The sequence below is a fragment of the Juglans regia genome, chromosome 14 (genome assembly GCF_001411555.2).
Source record: "Juglans regia cultivar Chandler chromosome 14, Walnut 2.0, whole genome shotgun sequence".
Classification (NCBI taxonomy): domain Eukaryota; kingdom Viridiplantae; phylum Streptophyta; class Magnoliopsida; order Fagales; family Juglandaceae; genus Juglans; species Juglans regia.
Genome location: NC_049914.1, coordinates 26,030,710 through 26,053,754, shown reverse-complemented (window position 1 = coordinate 26,053,754; position 23,045 = coordinate 26,030,710). Strand labels below are relative to the sequence as shown.

The 23,045-nt window shown below is 36.2% G+C and overlaps 1 protein-coding gene and 1 long non-coding RNA gene across 3 annotated transcripts; one reads left to right on the top strand and one right to left on the bottom strand.

The window, feature by feature from the left end:
- The first annotated feature begins 921 nt into the window (after positions 1 to 921).
- LOC108985998 lies at positions 922 to 3,033 on the top strand. Of its 2 annotated transcripts, none has more exons than XR_004798339.1 (3): positions 922 to 1,083; positions 1,219 to 1,349; positions 2,553 to 3,033. It is a non-coding gene; the product is annotated as an uncharacterized LOC108985998 (long non-coding RNA). The 2 variants fall into 2 exon arrangements; XR_004798338.1 differs by having other exon boundaries at positions 1,216 to 1,349.
- A 2,158-nt stretch (positions 3,034 to 5,191) lies between these two features.
- Positions 5,192 to 21,480, bottom strand: LOC108985999 (linoleate 13S-lipoxygenase 2-1, chloroplastic-like). Its single transcript, XM_018958489.2, has 9 exons — positions 21,253 to 21,480; positions 19,446 to 19,714; positions 14,815 to 15,052; positions 7,711 to 8,040; positions 7,538 to 7,623; positions 7,185 to 7,295; positions 6,730 to 7,031; positions 6,243 to 6,509; positions 5,192 to 6,093 (listed from the first exon to the last, which is right to left on the bottom strand). The coding sequence occupies exons 1-9, from the start codon at positions 21,404 to 21,406 to the stop codon at positions 5,334 to 5,336; spliced, it is 2,517 nt and encodes an 838-aa protein (XP_018814034.1). The 5' UTR covers positions 21,407 to 21,480; the 3' UTR covers positions 5,192 to 5,333.
- Positions 21,481 to 23,045: the final 1,565 nt, after the last annotated feature.

Sequence of the window (23,045 nt, the reverse complement as noted above, 5' to 3'; positions counted from 1 at the left end):
CCCTGGGTTGAAGCCGGTCAGTTGATCTTGAAGATGTCAGAGTCATTGGACCCTAAGTTGTTGTGCATGGCATCAATGGAAGAAGATTTGTAGTGGGTGACACGCTCTCCCTTTGACCTGTCCGTGGGTGCAACTCGGCATATATAGTTGTGTTTCGAAAAAAAAAAGAAGGGAATTTTCCGACCTGACCCAAAATTGCTTCTCTTTTTCTTTTGGTTTTCTTTCCTTTTATTTCTACTAGTTTGGAGTGAAAAAAATTTCAAATTTATATATTATTTACGATATTTATTAGGGATGGCCCAGCTCATGTACAATCATTGTTTCCTTTTCAATTCACCGATTTGAAATGTTATGTTATTCGTAGTAAGGAAAAAAAGAATAAATATAATTTAACAAAGTGTATACAACAAAACTTCAAAAAATGTTTGTAAATGATCTCGGATTAAGTAAAGGAACGGTCTGATGAATAAAACACCAGATGTGATTAATTTGGGCAGGAGAGATTTTAATATGAGATCCCACCTTTTTCTATATTAACAATGAACATGTCAAGACAACTTTTCTTAACGAGCATTAAGAGCATTGGCAATGGCCTAGCCATTTGCCAATGCAAGTGTAAATTAGAAGCAAATATGAGAAAAAACGTCTGCATTGGCCTAGCTAAATTTATGAAGTTTAACATTTATACTATAGTATATGTTAGCTCATCTCTATATCTGGCAAGCTACTGTTCACAGACCAAATTATTATTTTATCATTTCTCGACTTCCTGCTGATTCTTTCGCTCGGTTTTTCTCTATCTTCATCCCCAAAACCCTCCATTTCATCTTTCTTTCCTTTCTTTCTCCCAAAACTCCCTTATCTTCTTCGTTTTATTTTTCTCCCGAAGCTTCTTCTCTTCTTTGCCATTTTCTTCTTTTATTCGCCCTTTTCTTTTTCAACCCGCAAGCCATAATCTCCATTTTCTTCTTCAACCCGCAAGCCATAATCTTCTAGCCCCATTCTTGCTGAGACGTCACTCTTCCTCAGCCCGCAAGCGTCCCCTTCTCTCCAGCGGTTGCCGTCGTCTTCGTTCTCTCCAACGTAAGTTTCTCTTCCTCGCTCTTCTCTCTCTCTTCTCTGTGTATTCTCTGTGCCGTCTCCTCTCTCCCTCTTCCTCGATTCTCACTTTATCTTCTTCGAGTGATTAACTCACCTCCTCTTTTGCATTGCAAGGAGAAATAATTGTTGAATCGGCTTCATTCCACGAATCGTCCAGAAGGTTCTTCAATTTCGTCCACGAATCGGCTTGGCTCTACGCTATACAGCATCTGCCACTACAAATTTGCCACTACCATTGTGCGATTTGGGTAAATACTTTGCTATTTTTTTTTTCTTTTTGAGGATGAAATGGTATGGTGTATTTATGGTGTATTAAATTTGCCATAGATTTGCTTGGTATTTTATTGGGCAACTATTGATATTTCGTTTAGTTCGCTGTTTCTATTTTCTCTTTTTTAGGGACTACCGAATATATAAAGCATGACTTCATTGTGTTGATGGCATGTCATATACTTGTATATGTACGTTAGGCTTATATAAACTCAATGCTCTTTTTTGTCATGCATGAACCCTTTATAATCTTATAAATGTTGGCCTAACCTCATATGTTGATGCTTTTTGTGCTTGATGCTTTTTGTCTTAATTTCTATTGGGAATCCAGATTGAGTTAAAATAATGTTGTTATATACTTAAATCCATCTCTTCCCGTGTCAAATTTGTGGCATTTTCATGATGAGATAAGAGGCACACACACACACACACACATGTATATAGAAAGAATAACATATATATTTCTTCCAACTTCTTTGACACAAGCAATCTAGTAATTAGCCCAGCAAGCATCCCCTGTCTGAACTGCCTTTACTAAATAGCTTAGCCAATGGTGGGAGTTTTCCCTTTAACATGTGCACAATGGCTTGCATCTACCTTTCACTAGTACAAAGAAATGGAATACTATTTTGTTGGGAATTAGTAAACAAATCAGTCATGAGGAATTTAATAATGTGGTTCAACTTGAGATAAGGGAATTGACTTTGTTGGGTTTGTTCTAATTGTGAATGATTGGTGTCTGTTTGGTGTATAATATGCTGCCATTTATATTGGATAGTCTTTAATATTGGCCAACCATTAAACAATACCTCAAACTCAAACTAGAGATGACCATGAGCTAAGAATGAGATAGAACTAGAACTGGAGACAATGAATCAAACGTTGGGGGATGGTGGATCAAAGGCTGCAGGTGGTTGTTTGATGCAGTTTAGTAGTGAATCAAGTGTCTTATTGTATTTTACTGGAGCTCTTATGTTTCTTGAAAGCTGTTTCTTCACCTAAAGTCCATTTCTTTTTTTCATCAAGTCATTAAAAAATAACTTTCTATCTAGAGGAATACCAGATGCCTTTCAACAATTCCTGGGTTGATGAACTTGTAGGCATATTTTCTTTTATTTCAAATAGTTGTATCTTCATCTTACTTTCTATGTTAATGGTTGTGACCAAATGTTATGGTGCAGGGATTTGTCGAGCAAATATGTGCTGCCTTCTGCAACTCATAACTGATCAGAGTGAGGATTTGCCATCCTCTAGAAAATGTGCTATTGATTATGTGTTCCTTGATTGTTTACTGCTTTTTAGATGATTGTCTTACATGGTGTGTGTTACCTTGCCCTTGTGTTTTTATAATTGAAGTCTCACATTTAAAAAACGTGATTCACACACATGCTAATGCCTAGCGATTTGGAGCAACTCTATTTTTTACGTCTAGCAGGAGACCTAACATTACAGAGGGATTGAGAAAACTACAATGTTGTTCTCTAATTTTTGTTGGGGGTAACTCTCCATTTCACTCAGAGGCTCTCCACATGACTTCCAATCTAGATAGGTGATATAGTGCATTAGTTGAGGTATGCAACAGTTCTATCCCATCCTGTTTTATGTTCATATATGGCTAGTGTGAGAATGAGCTTTATTTACTTGGGAGGTGTGGGGAACAAACATACAGGTTTAGGCATGCGGGTCAATGGTAACAGAGGAGCAGCCTCATGCCATGTTGATACCATTGGAGTACTTCCTCATGGGATACGGCTTGTATAGACCATCTCAATCAAGTGTCAGCTTGAGGAGCCCCTTGAGTCCGTCTTGCATTGCTCCGGAGCTTCTTAATTTCACATGAAAGTATGGGCCTGAAGTTGAAACCTATAAAAACACGAATTTCTCTGCAAGTATGAAATTAGAAAGATCAAAAGGAGTGGAGGAAATAATTTTTTGTAATCTATTATATCATAGGGGTTTGCATTTTCTCTTTTATTCGTTGAGGTTGATAAGTGAGACGGTAACCATGTTGTATACATAGAGGTCAAGAAAAGGAAAGATGTACTGTGGAGGGGTGGGGATATAAAGAAAGCATAATTTTCATTCTTTAAATTATGGCTTGAGAAACAATTATTAAATTAAATTATAATTTTAAGCCTTGAGAAACAATAATTTTAAATAAAAATTAAATTATTAATTAATATATGGAGTGTATTTGTAAAATATCAAAAGATTTTTTTTTTGTAAAATATTATTAAAATATATAATATTATATTAGTATTTGAATTTTAAGATAGCTAGACCAATATGGACTCATCTAGTCAAAAGTTGATATTATAGCCAAAAATTAAGATTCTAGTCAAATTTGGAACCTTGGCAGCCATTGCCAATGCTATTGTACCCAGCCGAGCCGGAGGATAATCATAAGGTCACTATTCTTTTTGTATTTTTTTTTAAATTTTAAATTTTATTTAATAATTAAAAAGATAATTATTAATAAAATTGTATATTTTTTTAATTTCTTTTTAATGATTAAAAATGTTAAAAAATATTTTAAAAAATAAAAATAAAAATATACTGTAAATAATAAATAAACAGTAAGAGAATAGTAATTCTATCACCAGGACGGCTCAATGTATTTTGTGGCCTAAGGCGATCATTAATTACATGATATTTTAATTTAAAAATGATAAAAATATTTAAATATTAAATATTAAAATTTTATTAAAATTTTCTGAAATACAAAACAAATATGAATATTGATTTGATTAGTAATATCTACAAATACTATAACAATTTAAAAGAAAATCTAATTTTTCTATAAATAAAGTATTATCCATTATTTGTATATATATATTTTTTTAATACTTCATTATGAAAACAAATAAGGCCATCAATATCAAAATAAACATCATATTTTATAAAATATTCAAGAGTAATATATGATCAGTTTGTTATTTTTATTTCAATTTTACTATTGTCTGAAATTTTTATATATTTTGAATAAGATTTTTTTTAGTAAAACTTCTATATTTACTGATTATATATATATTTTTTTTACCAAATTTTATCATTTAAGATTGATTTTATTTTAGACAAAAAAAATTTCATCATTTATGCTAACCAATATTTTTTTTATAATTTATTTTTTAGGATCACAATAATTATTTGTTTTCCCTTTTGGGGGCCTTCTCAAGGTGGGGGCCTTAGGCGGTGGCCTTAGAGCATTGGCATTGGTCTATGCATATCCATATCTAAAGTCATATTCGGATAATATGACCTTAAAATCATCCACATTGGCTTATGCATATCTATAAATTTGGCTACCTATGAACAGTTGTTATCTAAATCTAGATAACAACTATTCACCCTACATATTATATTTTAATAATTAATTCTCTCTCCTCCCACTCTCTCTCACACAATCCTTTCATTTTCTCACTCCTTCAACAACAAAAAAAACATTCACTTGCACATTCATTTTATTATTATAATATATTATATATTTTTTTTCATTTTATTATATTTTTAATATATTATTATTAAAAAATTATATTTTTTATTATTATATTTGTATTATTAATGTCAAATGTATGTAGTGGATGTTAATTGTAAAATATATATAAAAAAATAGATTTTAGTAAAAAAGTAATAATAATAAAATAATAATATTTTATTATTATTTTGTTTCAAATATGCATAAGCCAATGTGAAAATTTTGCTTGAATGACAAAGTGGATATGTAAAAGAGGTAATTTTACATATGCATATGCATAAACTAATGCTAATGCTCTTAGAGTGGTTGTTTGGTGATGCGCGCATATATATTGGTTAATTTGTTGTCACTAAATCTTTATAGGTTTTATTCAAAATCAAAAAAATATATATGGTTCATCCCATAATATTATATTTCGAAATATAATAAGTACTCAGACAAGTTCTTTATAACTTATGAAACGACATTCTAAAATATGCATTTTCTTTCAAATGGAAATGCTATAGGGAACTCCCTTTCCAGTCACTCCAGGTCCGGAAAAGGGTTTCAAAAGCTCATATGGCACAATCCCAGCCCCGTTTCTGTTCTTCAAGTCCCTATTGGCATTCCTCTCGTCAATAATTTCTTCAATCTGCTTCAACCTCCCATTAAATCTCTCAAAGGCTGCCTTTATATGTGGATTCTCAGCCCATGCCGGCTCTATTGCCTCCCCTAGATACTCTTCATCGGGAGAATGATTTGATAGTACGTCCAAAACAACCATGACTCTTGTTGCTTGAAGTTGTGAAGGGAAGCATTGTAAGAGTACACCTTCAGGCTTTCTCAAGAAGTTGGTATAAAATTCCTTAGAAGGTTCTTCAGAGGGCATATTGTTCCTAGCAATGGTAGGCCGATTTGGGAAATAACCAGCGTAGGTGTATTGTCCAAAGTTCACGGCTGCATGGTGACCAGAAGTCACCCATCCGATTGTTGTGATGATTTGTATAAGGTCTTTTGGGGTGTTGAGGACCGGCCACCATGATTCATCCTTTTTGTCGCCATGGCCAACTGTTCGGATTTCTCTCCACCATGCATGTAGCTCTTGATCGGACTCTATGGCTGTCGGGCTAGGATAATAGTGATTGACATAGTCGCTAACCCACTCTTTGATGGTGTCCCAAAGGAGAAGGCCATCATTAGCAAAGGGGTAGTCCTCAATTGTCAGCTTTAGGCCATGCGGAGCAGTTGGATCCTCAACAGCAAGTCCCCTAGCAAGTAGTGAAGTCAATAAATTAGTGAATATATTTGGAGATCATAGATCATATTGGCTATAATGTTAATTAAATTAGCCAATACATAGTGTTCCTCTTGATTACTCTGATTAAACTTAAATAAGGAAATGTTAATTATAAATCACCTGTTGAGTAAATCTGCTGGTAGTGCCTCAAGGTTGAATTGCCACTGTTGGTCATAAGCGATAGAGCTAAATTCCATTGAATATTTTCTGGGTGAAAATGTACTCTCAATAATCCCTCCTGCATTGATGAGAGCTTCTCGAGCAAGAGCATTAATCTCCATAGTGAACCGAAAATGAGGGAGCAATAGTCTGTGGATTGGGTGGATTGCACTAAGTTGTCTGTTTGTTGCAATTATATAAGGTTCTGTGCAACAATGAGTTCTTAGCCTGAAATTGAATAGATAAAAGAACACAATATGTTAGCATGAACTTATTTATACAAGTGCATTCTTTTTCCTATTTTATAGCATTGTTTGTTGAACAAAAATCATTCCAAAATATATATTTTCTGAGCTTGTTAAAAATTAACTGATTTTTTGTTGCATGGATAGAACAAGTACTGGTATATTTCCATACAAGCTTGGGTTAAGGGTCTGGGAAGGTATACCAATGACTAACAAGTTGGTGATAACCGGAGTCGTGGGCTAGTACATGAGCTTTGGCAAGCCTCCACATCCATACACCTGTAGCATCCCAACTGGGTGTGAAAACTTCTCTCCACTGTGGCTTTCCATCGATTGGTGGCCGAGTTAGCTCAATGGCCAACGGCCTTAACGTGCCCTCAGGGGTAAGAAAGAAGAGCGTCCGTGATCCATACAAAGTTGTGCCTTTAATTTCTCTTACTCTGCTCACAAAGGGTAACAATAGATCATGGTAGTCTAAAATGTACAACTTCTTCTGACTTATGGCCTGCATGATTAATGAATATATATAGTTATAAATAACACAATATTTATATTTGAATGATAGATGATTAATTATAAGAAAGAAGGGTCTTAAATTTGATCACCATATATCACGTGCAAGTTATCACATGCATGTCTATTTTCTGGTGTTAATTACCTCCTTGACAGAACAAAAGCCTTTGATTTGTCGCTCAATCATTTCTGTAGTGATTGCTGATTCTTGAGGGCCGTAAATCTTTGGGTCAAGCTTACTCTTCAAGGGCCATTCCTAAATCATGATTTTTAAACAAAAGTTTAGTATACAGAAATTAAAACCTGCACATGCAGTACTTGTATCTTATAAGGGCCTAAGAGAATACCATATATACGAATTCATCATCACATGTTTGATCATAATTAATTCTATTAAGCGATAGTAATGGACCATCTTGCTAAACTATTTTTTTATTTACTTTCAAATATATATAATGCTAAAATTTCCGCATTGTAGATGTGTAAATGTGTTTATACCGTGACCAACCGTATGCTATATGGGTTGAGACCTGCAAGAGTCTGCCTGGCAAATTCCTCATCCCTAAACCAAAAGAACTTGTCTCCTACACGTACAAAAAAAAAAAAACATTTGGATAAAGATTGCATAGAATGAGAGGATCAAACAAAAGTTTATATGTTTGTTTTCTTACTATGCATTGTTTCTGGGGTCTCAAACCGCAACACTTCATCTTGGGATTCAGTAATACTATTGACAAGCCTAGGCAGGATGTTGAGTAGGGATACTTTGTTTTGTGCTTTATTATGAGGAGACAAGTTTACCCCCTCGTTGAAAAGTGAATCTATGGCAGTGAAGTAAGGGAATCCGAGTTCACCGTCAACGATTGCGACCTCTAGGGATGGTACCAATGCATGCAAAACAGAGTATAATGCCTTTGCGGAGAATGTTAGCTGCTTTACTTCTGAGAAGGATTCATCCCTTGGAATATAGACGTTGCTACTTCTTTTCTCCGACAACGGATCTGGCACAAATTAAGCAATTGTACGTTCATGATATGATAAAAAAGGAATGAAGTTACGTATTAAAAAAGAATGAAGAGCTATATTTACTTTGATTATATTTATTATTCGAATAATATTATTTTATATTTTATATTTTGTCATCTTAAATTATCATATTTATTCATGACGTGATAAATTTATATTTAACTTGTATTCTTATTCTATAAATACCTTCGTATGAACCATAGGATCGGTAAAGAAAAATCCTTGAGACATCTCATGCTCGTACGGACTTTTCACGAGATGAATGAAAGCTTATAACATTGCCATAAATAATACTTTATTTATACTTCTAATTTTCTTGAGCCTAGCAAAATGGGAAAACCGTAGAGACATTTTAATGATAACACATTTAATATGAGGATAATATAGAACTACTAGTTGCCCGGCGGCTGCCTAATTAGACGTTGCATGCCTACTGGAAGAGCCGGTCCTGCGACGTAGTACTACTAGTCAACAATCTAAAAAGTCACGACGTCGGTAATGCATGAAATCTCTCTCTCTCTCTCTCTCTTCATGCACGTACGACGTCGATCGGTAATGCCATAACGTGCATTGAAAGTGGTTCCAATATCCATATTGTTCGTGTATGAGACGGCATTCAGAAAATTAAGGAAATATCGTAGAAACTAGAACAAATTGAAAATATCTCTCCGAAAGATCAATATCGAGCTATTAGGGTTGGTCACCCTTGAGGAAAACGGCAGTCGCTGGTGCCCCTAAGGGCCCGCCGGCAAATTCTAGGCCACGATCCTTCATGGATATGGTCTCGCAGACACCGCTCCCTCTACCAGAAGTGGTAGTCCCTATGCGTGCCCCAAAAACCTTGCATGGTGAAATGTAAATATGGTTTTCGCAAAAGGAATTGGACCATTCAGCGTAGCCTTTCAGGTATTCCTTGGTCTTGAAATTTCTTTGACAGCGTCCCTCTCTAGATGTAATCCGTGCTTTCATTCGCACTCGGTGGGGGCTTAGTGCCCAACCTGTTGTTTCGAGTATGAGAACCCCGCACCATGTATTTCTAAGATTTGCTAAAGAAGATGATTACCATATAGCCTATGCTAGAGAGGCCTAGGATATAGACGGTAGTCCCTATCGTGTTTCCAAATGGTCGATTGTTTTTTCATAGGATAAGGAACCTTCTTTGGTTCCGGTGTGGGTGGTTTTTCCTGGTTTACTGCCCAATTTCTACCACGAATCTTACCTCTAGAACCTACCCCTGCCTATTGGAACTTATTCAAGAAGCGATAATAGCACAAGATGTGTCACTCGAATAGATGAAGCAAGATTTTGTGTTGAGATGGATGCAGCAATGAAACCGATTGATGGGTTTTGGATTGGGATTCCTCGAGCCCCTTCAAGTTGTTATCAACCTATGGTTTACGAGACTCTTCCTGCATACTGTTGTATGTGCAAGATGCAGGGGCATAACTCCGGCACGTGCAAGAAGGTAGAGAAGAATCCTAGAAAAGGTGAAGTGGGAAAGTCGAGATCTGGTCAACACTGGGAGAGGGAAAACTCAAAGGAAGAGGAGCCTAATAACGTTGAGAAACCAGTGCAGGTAGAGGGGGTGCGGAATCCAAAGATCAACACTGAGTTGGAGACACATAATGCGGCTATTACAAGCCATGAGCCAGGAGAGTCCTCTGGGCTTAAGGGCAATGATGTTGTTCAGCAGGATTCAGAGTTGTTAGGAAATAATTTGGGTTTGGATCAGGAAGGTGTGAAAAAGGGTGACCTGTTTCTGTTAAAAGATTTAGAAGAGGGGGAATTAGAAGAAATAGAAAAGGCCTTTAAGATGGTTCAGGCCAATCCGCCGGGTGGAGATGATAATGCCGAAAAGAATTGTCTAGGGGCAGAGGCTGCTTGCCCTGTTTTAATACAGGATGGGCTTGTCTCTGTCAGGCCATTGACCTTGGATTACATGTTGGATGAGCTTGTATCAGCCATGCCACTGACCCTGGAGGTGGTAGGGTCGCAAGATGTGGGTGGTGAAGGTTTGGAGGTACATACAGTTAACCAGGTGGGAGGTTTGTCGCCTGAGGTGGCATCAAAATCCCTCTCTGACTCCGAATGTGGGTATGATCTAGTGCATTTTCAGAAAAACTAGGAAGTTAACTCATACACTGAGAGGCCTAGAGAAAGTAGTGAAGGAGATTTAGTTTCTAAAATGAGGAATTCTATTAGGGTCAAGATCAGACCATCAAAATTGGATTTATGAATCATTTTCTATACTGGAATTTAAGGGGGCTTGGCACCTCTAAATAGCAGTTGTTAAAAATGGTTAGGAAGTATAATGTGAATGTGGTAGCGATTGCAGAACCTTTTGTTGGTGAGCATTGTATGTCTCGGCTTCAGAACATAATGGACTTTGGGGGATGTATTTCTAATGATGGTGCTGGAGGAAAGCTATAGGTGCTGTGGAACTCCAATGTGAATGTTACTGTAAAGTCCATAAAGGGTCAAAGTATTTCTTTTTTGGTTAAAGAGAAGGATAAACAAATTCTTACCACTGTTGTTTATGCTAAATGTTTGTACCTGGATCGCAGAAGGCTTTGGGAGGATTGAGTAGTTTGAGCACTGGTAATACTCCTTGGATCATCATGGGTGACTTTAACATTATCCATAACGATGATGAAAGGATTGGAGGAAGAACTAGACTGGCCATTGCTATAAGGGAATTTAATGATTTTATTGATGCGGTGAGGATGTTTGAAGCAAATTATGAAGGAAATATGATGTCATGGTGTAATGGATAGCAAGGAAGAGCTCGTAGTTGGGCAAGACTGGATCAATCTTTGGTAAACTCGAATCTGATGCTTGAATTTCCAGGTGTGCTGATGACCTACTTGCCTAGACAAAGCTCAGGTCACTCACCGCTAGTGGTGACCATGGAGCAAAGTGACCTACCGTATGGGTTCATTCCTTTCAAATTCCAGTATATGTGGACTTCTCATGAGCTATTCCATGACTGTGTGCACGTTGCTTGGGGTAAGGAGCAAGCTGGACAGGGTATGGTTAAACTGGCTCAAAAGTTAAAGGCTTTAAAAGGGGTGCTGAGGAGATGGAATAAAGAGGTGTTTGGTTGGACAAGTTCTCATATTCAACGCCTTGAGGAAATGATCTCTAGGTTGGAAGAACAACTTTAGCTAGGGCTCTCTGAAGATGTAGAACTGGATTTGTTGGCCTCGAAGGCTGAGTTGCATACGTGGATGAGTAGGGAAGAGACTCGTCTTGCCCAACAAGCTAAGCAAAGATGGCTTGATAAGGGGGAAGGTAATTCTCATTTCTTCCGTGCTTTGTCTTCCAAATCTCATAGGATGGTGAGGGAGGTGAAAATAGGTGAGAATAGGTGGTTGAAGTCCCTAGAAGAGGTCCATTTGGGTGCTGTTGATTTCTTTAAGAGCTTTATGACAGACTCCCATTCTCGGGCCGTCCCTGATTTGTCTAGTCTAGTTGACCCAGTGGTGAGTTCATCGGATAATCAATGTATTCTAGAGCTACCTTCAATCCAAGATATAAAAGTTGCAGTTTTCTCCATCCCCTTTAATAGTAGTCCGAGGCCAGATGGTTATGGCTCAGGATTTTATAAATCCTGTTGGGAGATTGTTGCTGAAGATGTTGTTTATGCTGTCCACGACTTCTTTAGAGGTATTCCACTCCCCAAATTGTTCTCATCTTCTCATTTGGTGTTGATTCCGAAGATTGAAAATCCGAAAGAATTTGATAATTTCTGTCCCATAAGTCTTTGTTCAATTTTTTATAAAATTTGTTCAAAGCTCTTAGTGGGCCGGTTGGCCTCTTTGTTACCTCGGATTGTCTCCCAAGAACACGGAGCTTTTATTCTAGAAAGAAGTATTTTTTAGAATATTAGCTTAACGCAAAAGATGGTTCAGTCCATTAATAAAAAAGTAAGAGGTGGGAATGTTGTTCTAAAAATTGACATGGTTAAGGCGTATGATTCTGTAGACTGGAAATTCCTCATTCAGGTCTTGGTAGCTTTTGGGTTTTCTGAACAGGTTTGTAGCCTTGTTTGGCAGTGCATATCGTCCCCTTGATTTTTGGTGGTTATGAATGATACTCCAAAAGGCTTCTTTCAATGGGGCCGTGGGCTGAGACAGGGTGACCCTATCTCTCCCTACCTCTTTATTATTGTGGAGGAAATTCTATCAAGGTCACTAAAGAAGAAGTTTCAAGAGGGCGAAATTAAACCTTTTTCCCATGTCAGGGAGGCTCGTCTAATCTCTCATCTATTGTACGCAGATGATATTGTGATCTTCTCGAATGGTAGTAAAAGATCTCTTAGGTCCATTTCTGAGGTATTGGCAGTGTATGAAGCTTGGTCTGGCTAGAGGGTGAATAAAGAAAAATCTGCAATAATCTTTGCTAACTACATTTCCTCTTCAAGGCGTAGGGCTCTTTTGGATTCCATGGGCTTCTCAGAGGGTACTCTGCCTTTCAAGTATCTGAGGGTTCCTATCATTACCAGTAGACTAAAGGCTATTCACTTGGAGGATTTAGTTGGGAAGATCTTGGAGAAAATTGGAGGATGGTTGGCTGGATTGTTGTCTAGTGGAGCAAGATTGTTGATTATCGAACATGTGCTTAGTAGTATGCTGGCACATCTTCTATCTATCTTGCAAGCTCCCAAATCTGTCTTATCCAACATCACTAAATGTTTTTCTGATTTGTTTTTGGGGATATAAGGATGGGAAGCCCAAAAAGCGTTGGAAAACTTTAGGAAAAATGTGTAAACCAGAAGGGGAAGGTGGTATTGGGGTTCGAGATATACATGAAACTCAGAAAGCACTATATATGAAATTTGCATGGAGATTATTAACTGGAAAATCTCCATGGGCCAGCTTTTTTAAGGCAAAATATGTGAAAAATGATCATGTATCCTTACTAAATCCGAACAAAGGAAGTCAGTTATGGAAGTTGGTGATAAGGAGTGTTCCATTCATTTTAGAAAATTCAAAGTGGAGATTGAGAGAGGGGTCAATCTCTTTTTGGTTTGATAAGTGGATGGGAGTAGAGACACTTGGGGAGAGGTTGCCAATCACTAGGTTTCTAGGCCTAAAGGTAAAAGAGTGTAATCTGAATGGGGTCTAGAACATGGAGCTCCTGATAAGTCTAGTTGGAGTTCAAAAAGCTGGGGAAATTTTTCAGTTCTTGAGTCACCAAAAGAGGGTGAGGACCTGCTTGTGTGGATGGCTAAGGAAGATGGGGTTTTTACAACAAAAAGTGCATGGGAGGTGGTGAGAATAAAATCTCCTAAGTTTAATTGGGCCCAGTGGATTAGGCATCCAAGTCTCCCCAAAAATATTGTTGTAACTATGTGGAGAAGTGTTAACAATGCTTTAAGTGTGGATGATCATGTTCATGATGAACATGTATACCTTTTGTCTCAAAGAGTAATTGTTGTGAAAAAGGTGGATATGAGGATATTAACCATGTGTTGGCTATGGGTGAGGTGGCCTCTTCTATTTGGGAGAGATGCGCAAAACAGGTTGGTATGCCTTGGAGACAGTTTCAAAGTTGGTATGAAGTGGTGCAAGCATGGTTTAGTAAAGATTATAAAGCTACTACGAAGGGACAGCTATGGCTTAGAAGATGTAGCGTGCGTATGGAAGGAAGACATATAAGTATAGAGGAATTATGGACGAAGATAAAATACTGGGTTGTGAAATTAAGTGGAAAAATAAAAGTGGTAAAGCCATTTGCAAGAGATGAGAAAATTTTTGAGGACTTGAATATTCTTTATAAAGCCCCAAAGCTGAAACCTTTTAGGTTGGTCACTTGGCAAAGACCAAGTATGGATTGGTATAAGTTAAATGTAGATGGGAGTAGCCGAGGTAACCCAAGTAGGGCAGGAGTCGGAGGGGTGATCAGAGATGCTACAGGGAGAATGTTTTCAGCTTTTGCAGCTGATGTTGGGCAGGCTACTAACACAGTTGCAGAGTTTCTTGCACTTCTACACAGTCTCAGACTCATAAGGCATAAACAGATTTCTAGAGTGGAGATAGAGATGGACTCTCAGGTGGTGATAAGTTGGATCACCTCATCTACATGTGGTGTTTGGTATCTTGAAGAATTTTGGGAGGAGTTTATGGTCCTTTTACAGCAAGTTACATTTAGACTGTGGCATGTCTATAGAGAAGGTAACTAGCTACTCATTTGTTGGCTCGGTTAGGATCTAAGGGAGTCAATAATACTTAGGATTCCTAGGACTTGATTCCTCATTTATTGAGAGGTGTACTACATACTGATAGGCTTGGTTTGCGTACTGATAGGCTTGGTTTGCCTCAGATTTGGTGTTGACTCTAGTGTGTTTTAGGTTTCTAGTTTTTTGTTTTTATTTGTGAACAATGTTGTATGGTTTTGTCTTTAATTTCCTGGTAGAGTCAATAGTTGTTTTTGCTTGGGTTGGATTTGTTGTAACCACTAAGTACCAAGTTGTATCCATGGTTTCCCTCCGCCTGAAGTGAAGTTTCTTTTAATAAAATTGGGGAGAGGTCACCTGTGGACAAGTGGCCCCGACTCTTTATAAAAAAAAAAAAAAACAACAAAGAACAAAACAAGTCTGATATATGTTTTTCAGATGTGACGTCTAAACAAAATCAAGCTTAATTAATTCAATAATATATTGATTGAATAATAATGCACCTTATGGTGATCAGAAGATAATAGTGTGATATATCATTGCTCATATAATGATAATTGACAGGATGTACCTTTCTCACAACAAGGGCGTCCAGTTCTGCAACGCCTAGGATATGGATATTGCTTTCCGCCGAGCACCGGTCTTTTAAGATTTTCACTACTATCAGGATCTCCAATATCATTGTAGACATCGTAATCATAAACTCTCTCGTGGGTCGTACGTTCTCCTTTCCCATCTCCTCTCAAAATGACAAGCTCTTCTTCTCTTAGCCTCCTCAACCCTTTTGGTGTCTCTGATGGCAAGTATGACTGCAGATCCACATCCAACACATATACATTATTGTCACAATCCAAAAGGAAAAAAAAAATCACTATAAAAAGTGCTCTAGAGAGAAAATATTTTTATAAAAGTAATTCTCTAGGGAATCAAGTTTAAAAAATTAATTTTGAAAACTCTATGCATTATAAACTATATATGACTGTAACGCCCTAAATGCCACGTACGAAATGCGAGAATCATGACGTAGGGATGATGACAACACAGGTCACACATCCCAACGATAAGTGCTTAAGTGTGTGCAAAATACAGAAGTGCACAACAAAAGTCGCTGCAGTTAATTAAAAGTTAGCCAACTAACTACCATAAATTTAAATACAACGTTACCAAAATAAAAGTAGTACATAAACGAGTTATACAATTATACCAAAAATATAATACAAATGGCAAAATAAATAACAAGTGGAAAAATAAATCTCGATACACGAGAACAATCTCAGGTCACTCCTTTAGCGAAGCCAAATCCTCAGGCTCTACATCAACATCATCTGCATTAAAATCTACGGTACCATAAAACGGTACTGCAGGGTATCAAATATCGTGAGATTATGTGTCTCAGCAAGTAATCTACGGTACCATAAATGCATTAATGCAACCAAAAAATATTCGTACACATGACGAAACACGAATGTGACCCAAAGCCCTCATTTTATCCAAAAATGATTATTTTCCAACACACGCAAAAAATCTCATTTGACCCAAAACACGCTATGAATAATATCCACCATTTTCCTAGAAAATGGCCCAAACATAAACCAACAATTTTCCCAGAAAATAGTGCTCGTAACCATTAAATCATAAACTGACAACATAATCATTTATCAGACACTGTAGGAGGGAATCACAGGCGAGACTCTACCACCATCCCTATCGCGTGCACCGTAGGCATGAATCACAGGCAGAACTTTACCACCATCTCTACTTACTACCATTCATACAGTTCATTTCCACACAAGGAGTACCTATCTGAGCACTGTAGGCTGGAATCATAGGCGGGACTCTACCACCAACCCTACCGCATGCACCGTAGGCGAGAATCACAAGCGAGACTCTACCACCATCCTTGCTTACCACCATCCGTACCACATGTACCGTAGGCGGGACCCATCATCCCGACTTATCACCATCCCTACAGTCACTTTTTCCTTTCTCTCAAACCATTCAATCTATTCATTTCAAACATATCCAGAATCATCTCTCATATGAAAACCCAGTTTTCATTCACAACACATGTGCATGCATGAAATGATGCAATGCCATGATGCCAAACACAGCATAAATGCACGCAAGCATAATTCAATTAAATAAACAATCCATCCTCACAACCAACCGACCCCTATACTCCTTAGACTCAATGTCCGGCACAACCAATCAGATTGTAGAAGATTTGTTAGTGCAAAAATATATTTAAATCTCTATAAATTCTTTAGAAAATTACTTACAGTGTTAAAATATAATTTTTGAAAGATAAAGGAGGTGCAAGAGGCGGCAGCACAACCACACAACAGTGCAAATTTCACTATGGTCGTGGATCTCAAAATGCTAGATTTTGAACGGGGACAAACAAAGACTTGAGATGGCTAGGGAAGGACTTAAAGGTGTTGATGAAACTAATGGTGGTGGTCGTTGGCCATGGGTGGTGGCATGGGGGTGGTTGGAGAACAAAATAGTCGAATTAAAAATGGAGATGGAGGAGCTTCACCGGTGGCTGATCGGAGCTAAGGAAGGGTGGTTTGGGTGGCTGGAGGGCCGATGGTGGTGTGGTGAAAAGATAGTGGCCAGTGGTGGCGTGACGGCAGCTCTGGAATGAAAATGGCCCGCGACTTGCAGCAGTGCGTGGGGGCTAACGGTGGTGCGGGAGGGTCTGAAAACAGAGGTGGGTGGTCGCTGGCCGGTGGGGAAGAGAATGAGAGGGGCGGTGTCGCTCACGGACAGCGCACGACGGTGCTGTGGGCAGACGGAGAAAACGAATGGGAAGAGAGGGGAGGAGAGCTTCGCATGCGGGAGGAAAAAGGTGTGTGGGAGGGAAAAAGTAGAGGAAAAAAGAAAAAAAAAAGTAAGGGAAAGAAATGAGGTCCAGTCTTCACAACTTCGGTCATAAAAATTGATCTAACGAAAAGAATTTCAAAACGGCGAATTAAATAAAATAATTTAAACGTAGTGACTAAATAAAAATAAAATAATTAAGTTTAACAATAAATTAATTTAAAATAAAGAGCAATTTAAATAATGAACAATAATTAATAACAAAAAAATACATTGAATTAACAGTTAAAAATCTTAAAATAATACCACGTAAATCATCTAAAATTTAAAACAAAAAAGCCCATAATCTTAAGATATGCAATAATTACTTAGTCAAAATACACGTAAATACGAGATATCACAATGAGCACCATGATTTTTTTATTAAAATATAATAAGGTTTAGCCAGGAATGTAAAATTTAAATAAGAAAAAATAGAATTCCTGTAATGTAAATCTTATATTGGCTTCGACTTATTCTAAATTAAATTTGATTTTTTAAATGTGTTAACTATCCGAATTAACTTTCAGATTTAAATTAAATTTCATTAAGATAAATTTACTTATAATAACTTTAAATATTCATTAAATACTATGCAATTCATACTATCTCTCCCAAAATAAGTTTTGAAGTACTCCCAATAGCATGCAGTTCCAACAGATCTATTCCCAATTTTTATGACAATTGAAAAAAAAAAAACAAATACTGCTTACTGCTTTATATATATATTTTAATTGACGATTGAAGAATAAAATATGATATTATGATTGTATCGTCCCAGTACAATTCTAAGAATAATACTAAATACAAATTTGAAATAAATAAATTACTCTGTACAGGTCTTTTGTCAAAAAAGAATATGTTTGGATGGTGAGAATACTTGACAAGTGTTGAGAATATTTGTGAATAAATGAGTAGATATTGGAGTGAGTTTGTGGATCCCATTAAGAGTATTTTGAGTTGTTTGGATGTGTAAAGTATGTTGAGTTGTTGACTTTTAAATAAGTAGTTGAAAAAGGTGTGGGTTTCATAAATATTATAATGATTTTATTTTTAGTAATAAATATTATAATGATTTTATTATAGTAATTTTTTAATATTAATAAATATTGTAGTGATTTTATTTTATTTTTATATATAATAATGATAAATATTATAATGATTTTATTTTTAATTTATATATAATAGTGATAAATATTATAATAATTTTATTTTCATATATATAATAGTAATATTATTATAGTAATGTTATTTTTTATTTATATATTATAGTGATAAATATTATAGTGATTTTATTTTTTATTTATATATTATAATGATTTTATTTTTTTATTTATATATTATAGTGATTTTATTTTTTATTTATATATTATAGTGATTTTATTATTTATTTATATATAATAGTGATAAATATTATATGATTTCATTTTTTATTTATATATAATAGTGATAAATATTATAGTGATTTTAATTTTAATTTATATTTAATAGTGATAAATATTTTAGTAATTTTATTTTTTATTTATATATAATAGCAATAAATATTATTGATTTTATTTTTATTTAATAGTGATAAATATTTTAGTGATTTTATTTTTTATTTATATATAATAGCGATAAAAATTATTGATTTTATTTTTTATTTATATATAATAGTTATAAATATTATAGTGATTTTATTTTTATTTATATATAAGAATAATAAATATTATAGAATGTTTGTGAATAGTTATGAGTAGAGATTGAAGTGAGTTTGTGGGTTTTATTGAGAATATTTTAAATTATTTGACATGTGAAATATTTTTAATAGTACAAAAATACTTGAAAAATATTGATATACTTTCGTTTCCCAAACGCAGCCTTAAGGTGGGGTTGTAAAAAAGGGACCAGATATTATCGGAGACTGCGAAATGACGAATTCCAACACCAAAATAATATGCTATCTTCGTGGAAAGGTTTTCTTTTTTAAAGCACCGATTAGCTAAAAGAAAAAGGTCTTCGTTAATTAATTTCCAAGCTGCATGCACAATCTCCTCCCTTGAATGCTCATGCAGCGCATTTGCATGCATATATATATAAATATATATATATATATATATATATCTATATATATTTGTTGAAGTATATTATATGTTTTGTATATGTGCATGTTTAATTAATTTAGTATGTAGTCACTATAAAAAAATTGTTTATTTATGGTCATTTAATTCCAGCGAAATGACTATTTACAATTAAAATGAATCTATTTTAATCACAAATAACTTTTTTGTCGTAATTAAATGGTTATAAAAACTCAGTTTTCTTGTAGTGAGTTCAAGAAGTTGGAGGGAGCTAGCTGACCTTGTTTGCGAAGAAGACTCTCTTATGAGGATAGTCATGCTTTGAGTGAACCCATGAATTACAGGTCAAATTGACGGGGCCATTAGGGAAGCCATCAAGGATAATATCCTTGAGATACATCTCCTTGTGGTGCTCATTCTCCACAAAAATGGCCCCAACCTCTCCGAAATCTGCCGGAACTTCGAAACCTGACTCATATTTCACCTCCCCTTCATCTTGGCTCTTCCAGTGTGCGTACCCTTTGATTGTCTCCTTCTCTAATCCCGTCTCTTCAAAATTAACAAATTAATATATTAATACTACAATTAACAGTAATACTGCATGTTAATGGACCAGATCATAGAGATCATATTAACTTCACTGTAATGCTGCATCTTATAACCTACCTCTGCGCCTGACTTATATATGGTATTTAGACAAATTACCCTAATTTCATAATAGTCAATCACAGTCAACTTTGCCTTCTCTCTCTCTCTCCAACCTATATATATATATATTTATATATACACACATTTCGCTTTAAGGGGGACCATGTATGTGAAGTGCCACCAGCTAGCTGCTAGCTTGATTGTTCTCTTGTTTTAGAGTCTGATACGTCACATTACATAATTTGAAAATTTTCATGCTTGATTAATGCTATATATATCCAGCTCGCCCTTATGATATCTATTAACTTAGGTACAAATAGTCATACTGCATGCAGACATGCAGTAGTAGTACTACTTGACTTACATTTAACATTTAACCAGTATATATACAGTAGGATTCTGTCCCCCTGAGGTTGGTTGGGGAAATCATGTCAAGAATACATTTAGACCCACATGTTGGAGATAATAATTAAATGAAGATATATAAATTTATATAAATATAATATCAAATAAAAATGAGTAAGACAACATATAATCGTAGAGTACGCAAACGGCGGCGTGCAATCCTTTTAAAAAAGAATGGGGTCTACTCTTAAAAAATTAATTTTTTTTAATGTAGTTTTATATTTACTCACTTTTTTTCGAAAGATTGCATAGCGCTTATGAACTCTAAATTAAAAAATATCATTTGTCCTCATAAATGATGAGCCAAAAACTGTTCCTCAGCTAGCTAAATATTCAAAACAAACACAATTAACAAACCACGTGCAAGAAGTTCTTCTCACATAACCGACAAACTAGCTAGTCTTCACATGATATATATATTGTTTTATTGAAAATATATTTCATTTCATTAATGAAGGAAGTTACAGTTGTGACTGGTTAATACAGAGAAAAATTCAGATTACAAGCCAAACTACACATCTATTGAAAGTTTTTCCGCATACACAAATTTCTTTGCGACGGATATTATCTTAACTTCTATAAACTCTCAACTAAGATTATCCAACCTCCATCCTCCTTGGAAGAGAAGGAAATTAAAGCCAACCCCATCCTCCAAAAGGAGGAGAAGGAAACAACACCACCCTCCTCCAAAAGAGGAGGGGGTTCTCCTACTTATATTAATATATATGCGTAGAACTTGCACAAAAATGAGGTGAAAATTTATGGATAATGGATACTTGAGAATAAGTCGTTGGAGATGGAACCAAAGTTCCATTTCAAGCAGGAAAAGCATGTATAATTAAATTGAATATTAATGAACAAATTAGAAAAATTAGAAAAATATATATATATATATATATATATATATATATATATATATATTCATACATTAAAATGGAGGAGATCGGGGTGGAAACCTTCTTCCAATTTACGTTTAATATATAATAATGGAATTGTTCGGGTGTGATTAATATTAATCATATATGAGTACTTACTAGGATCAAGCTGGGCGCTAACAAGCTCCAAGAGGAGTGTTTTACCAAGCCAGTCTGTTATATCATCTCGGTCTATAACAAGGCTGGAGAGGAAGCCACCAACAGTAAGTTTCACAGTAGTTACAATGGCTTTAACAAGGGTGGAGGAGGTCATGGAGAACTGCGACTGGTGACTTGGGCTGTGGTTTCAACAATATTGTCTGCGCAACTTTGTGGGACAGATATTTGGCTTATGGTTACAGATAAAGCAAGCTGTTTGTCAATGCTTCGTATATATAGGAGTAGTTGGGGGCATTTAATTATTGCAGCAATAATGTTTACAGAAATATTTTAAATACCTAGCTACTATTCTAAGTCGTTTCCACGTGAAAAGTAGAGGCTGGAATATGTTTCTTCCTACGAAATTCTGTACTTGTATGGTAGCTAGAATGAGAATTACATATATCTAATACGGCGAGGTAGGGAGAAAATTCTAATTAAGACAATATATATACATTGAAAAAAGAGGCAATATACACATGATAATCGGGCCCTTGTTTTTCCCTTTTCTTTTTCCTTTTCCCTCTTGCCCACACTCTGGCTGGGTTTAGGAGGATATATAGCAAGATGGTTTAGGGCATTAATGATCATGCATTTAATAGAGTTAGGCGGGCATGCTTGATACGACTGCGCGTGAAGCAACACCACGTAGGAGCATGAGGGCTACTAAACCAAACGCACAGCTGGCTGACTTTGTAGCTTAAATTGGCAAGATGAATCACCGATATTATTTCCATGTTTGGTTATCATTTTATTACCATGTTTGTTGTTCTTTCCTTATGATGGATTATTTAGTATTGATTTTCTTTCCTTGTTGGAATGATATTTCCTTTGATGTAATCGGTTTATAAAAGAACCGTAGAATTATTGGAATGGTATGAATAAAGTTTCCAAGAAAACATTGGTCTTCTCAATACCGTGAATTGAGAGAAGGTTTCTCTCTGCACCGTGAGCAGAGTAATCGGATCTAGTGCCTATCAATTGGTATCTAGAGCCAGACGATTTCACTTTCCGCTGTCCATGGCTGTTCCCACAAAGTCCAACAAGGTTCGCTTTGAGCAACTCGAAGGAGCTGTCTCGGAATTGCGCCGCGGTATGCAAGCCATGCAGGAATCGAGTGTGACCACTCAAACACTTCTGCAGGAATTGGCATCACGTTCCTCTGTTCGTGGTTCAGGACGTCGTCGAAAGGCTTCGCCCCACCACCAAACTAAGGATAATCCACCATCACCACCACACTCCAAGAGTTCCAGGAGTTCTGCCACTGGCGAGTCGGATGAAAGCGAGAGCGATAGCTCCCATTTCTCCCAACCGTCAGATACAGAAGCCGAAAATGATCGTGCCCCAATTACGGACAAGACTTTACGCATGCACTCTCGCGTGAAACTTGATTTTCCTCGTTTTGCAGGAGAAGATCCCACGGTTTGGCTCGACCGTGCCAAGCAATATTTTGCTACTCAGGAAATTCAGGGTAAAAAAAAGGTGACACTCGCTGCCTACCATCTTGAAGGCGAAGCCAACCAATGGTGGCAATGGTATAACCGTTCCCATGTGGGGAAAACAATATCATGGCACAAGTTTGAGAAGGGTATACTACGTCGCTTTGGACCTACGGATTTCGAAGACTACGATGAGGCGCTTAGCAAGATTAAGCAGAAGGGCACCTTCCGTGAATATCAACAAGAATTTGAAAGGCTTGCTAATCGGGTGACGGACTGGCCGAAGAAAGCTTTACTCGGCGCTTTTATGGGAGG

What these genes read in the sequence shown, in the direction of transcription:
- LOC108985999 (XM_018958489.2), bottom strand. Translation starts at nt 21,406, where the DNA reads ATGACCTCCTCCACCCTTGTTAAAGCCATTGTAACTACTGTGAAACTT. An exon ending in TAGCGCCCAGCTTGATCCTA is followed by an intron (nt 19,715 to 21,252) that starts GTAAGTACTCAT and finishes TTAATTTTGAAG; the next exon opens with AGACGGGATTAGAGAAGGAG. An exon ending in ATAGCATACGGTTGGTCACG is followed by an intron (nt 7,296 to 7,537) that starts GTATAAACACAT and finishes ATCATGATTTAG; the next exon opens with GAATGGCCCTTGAAGAGTAA.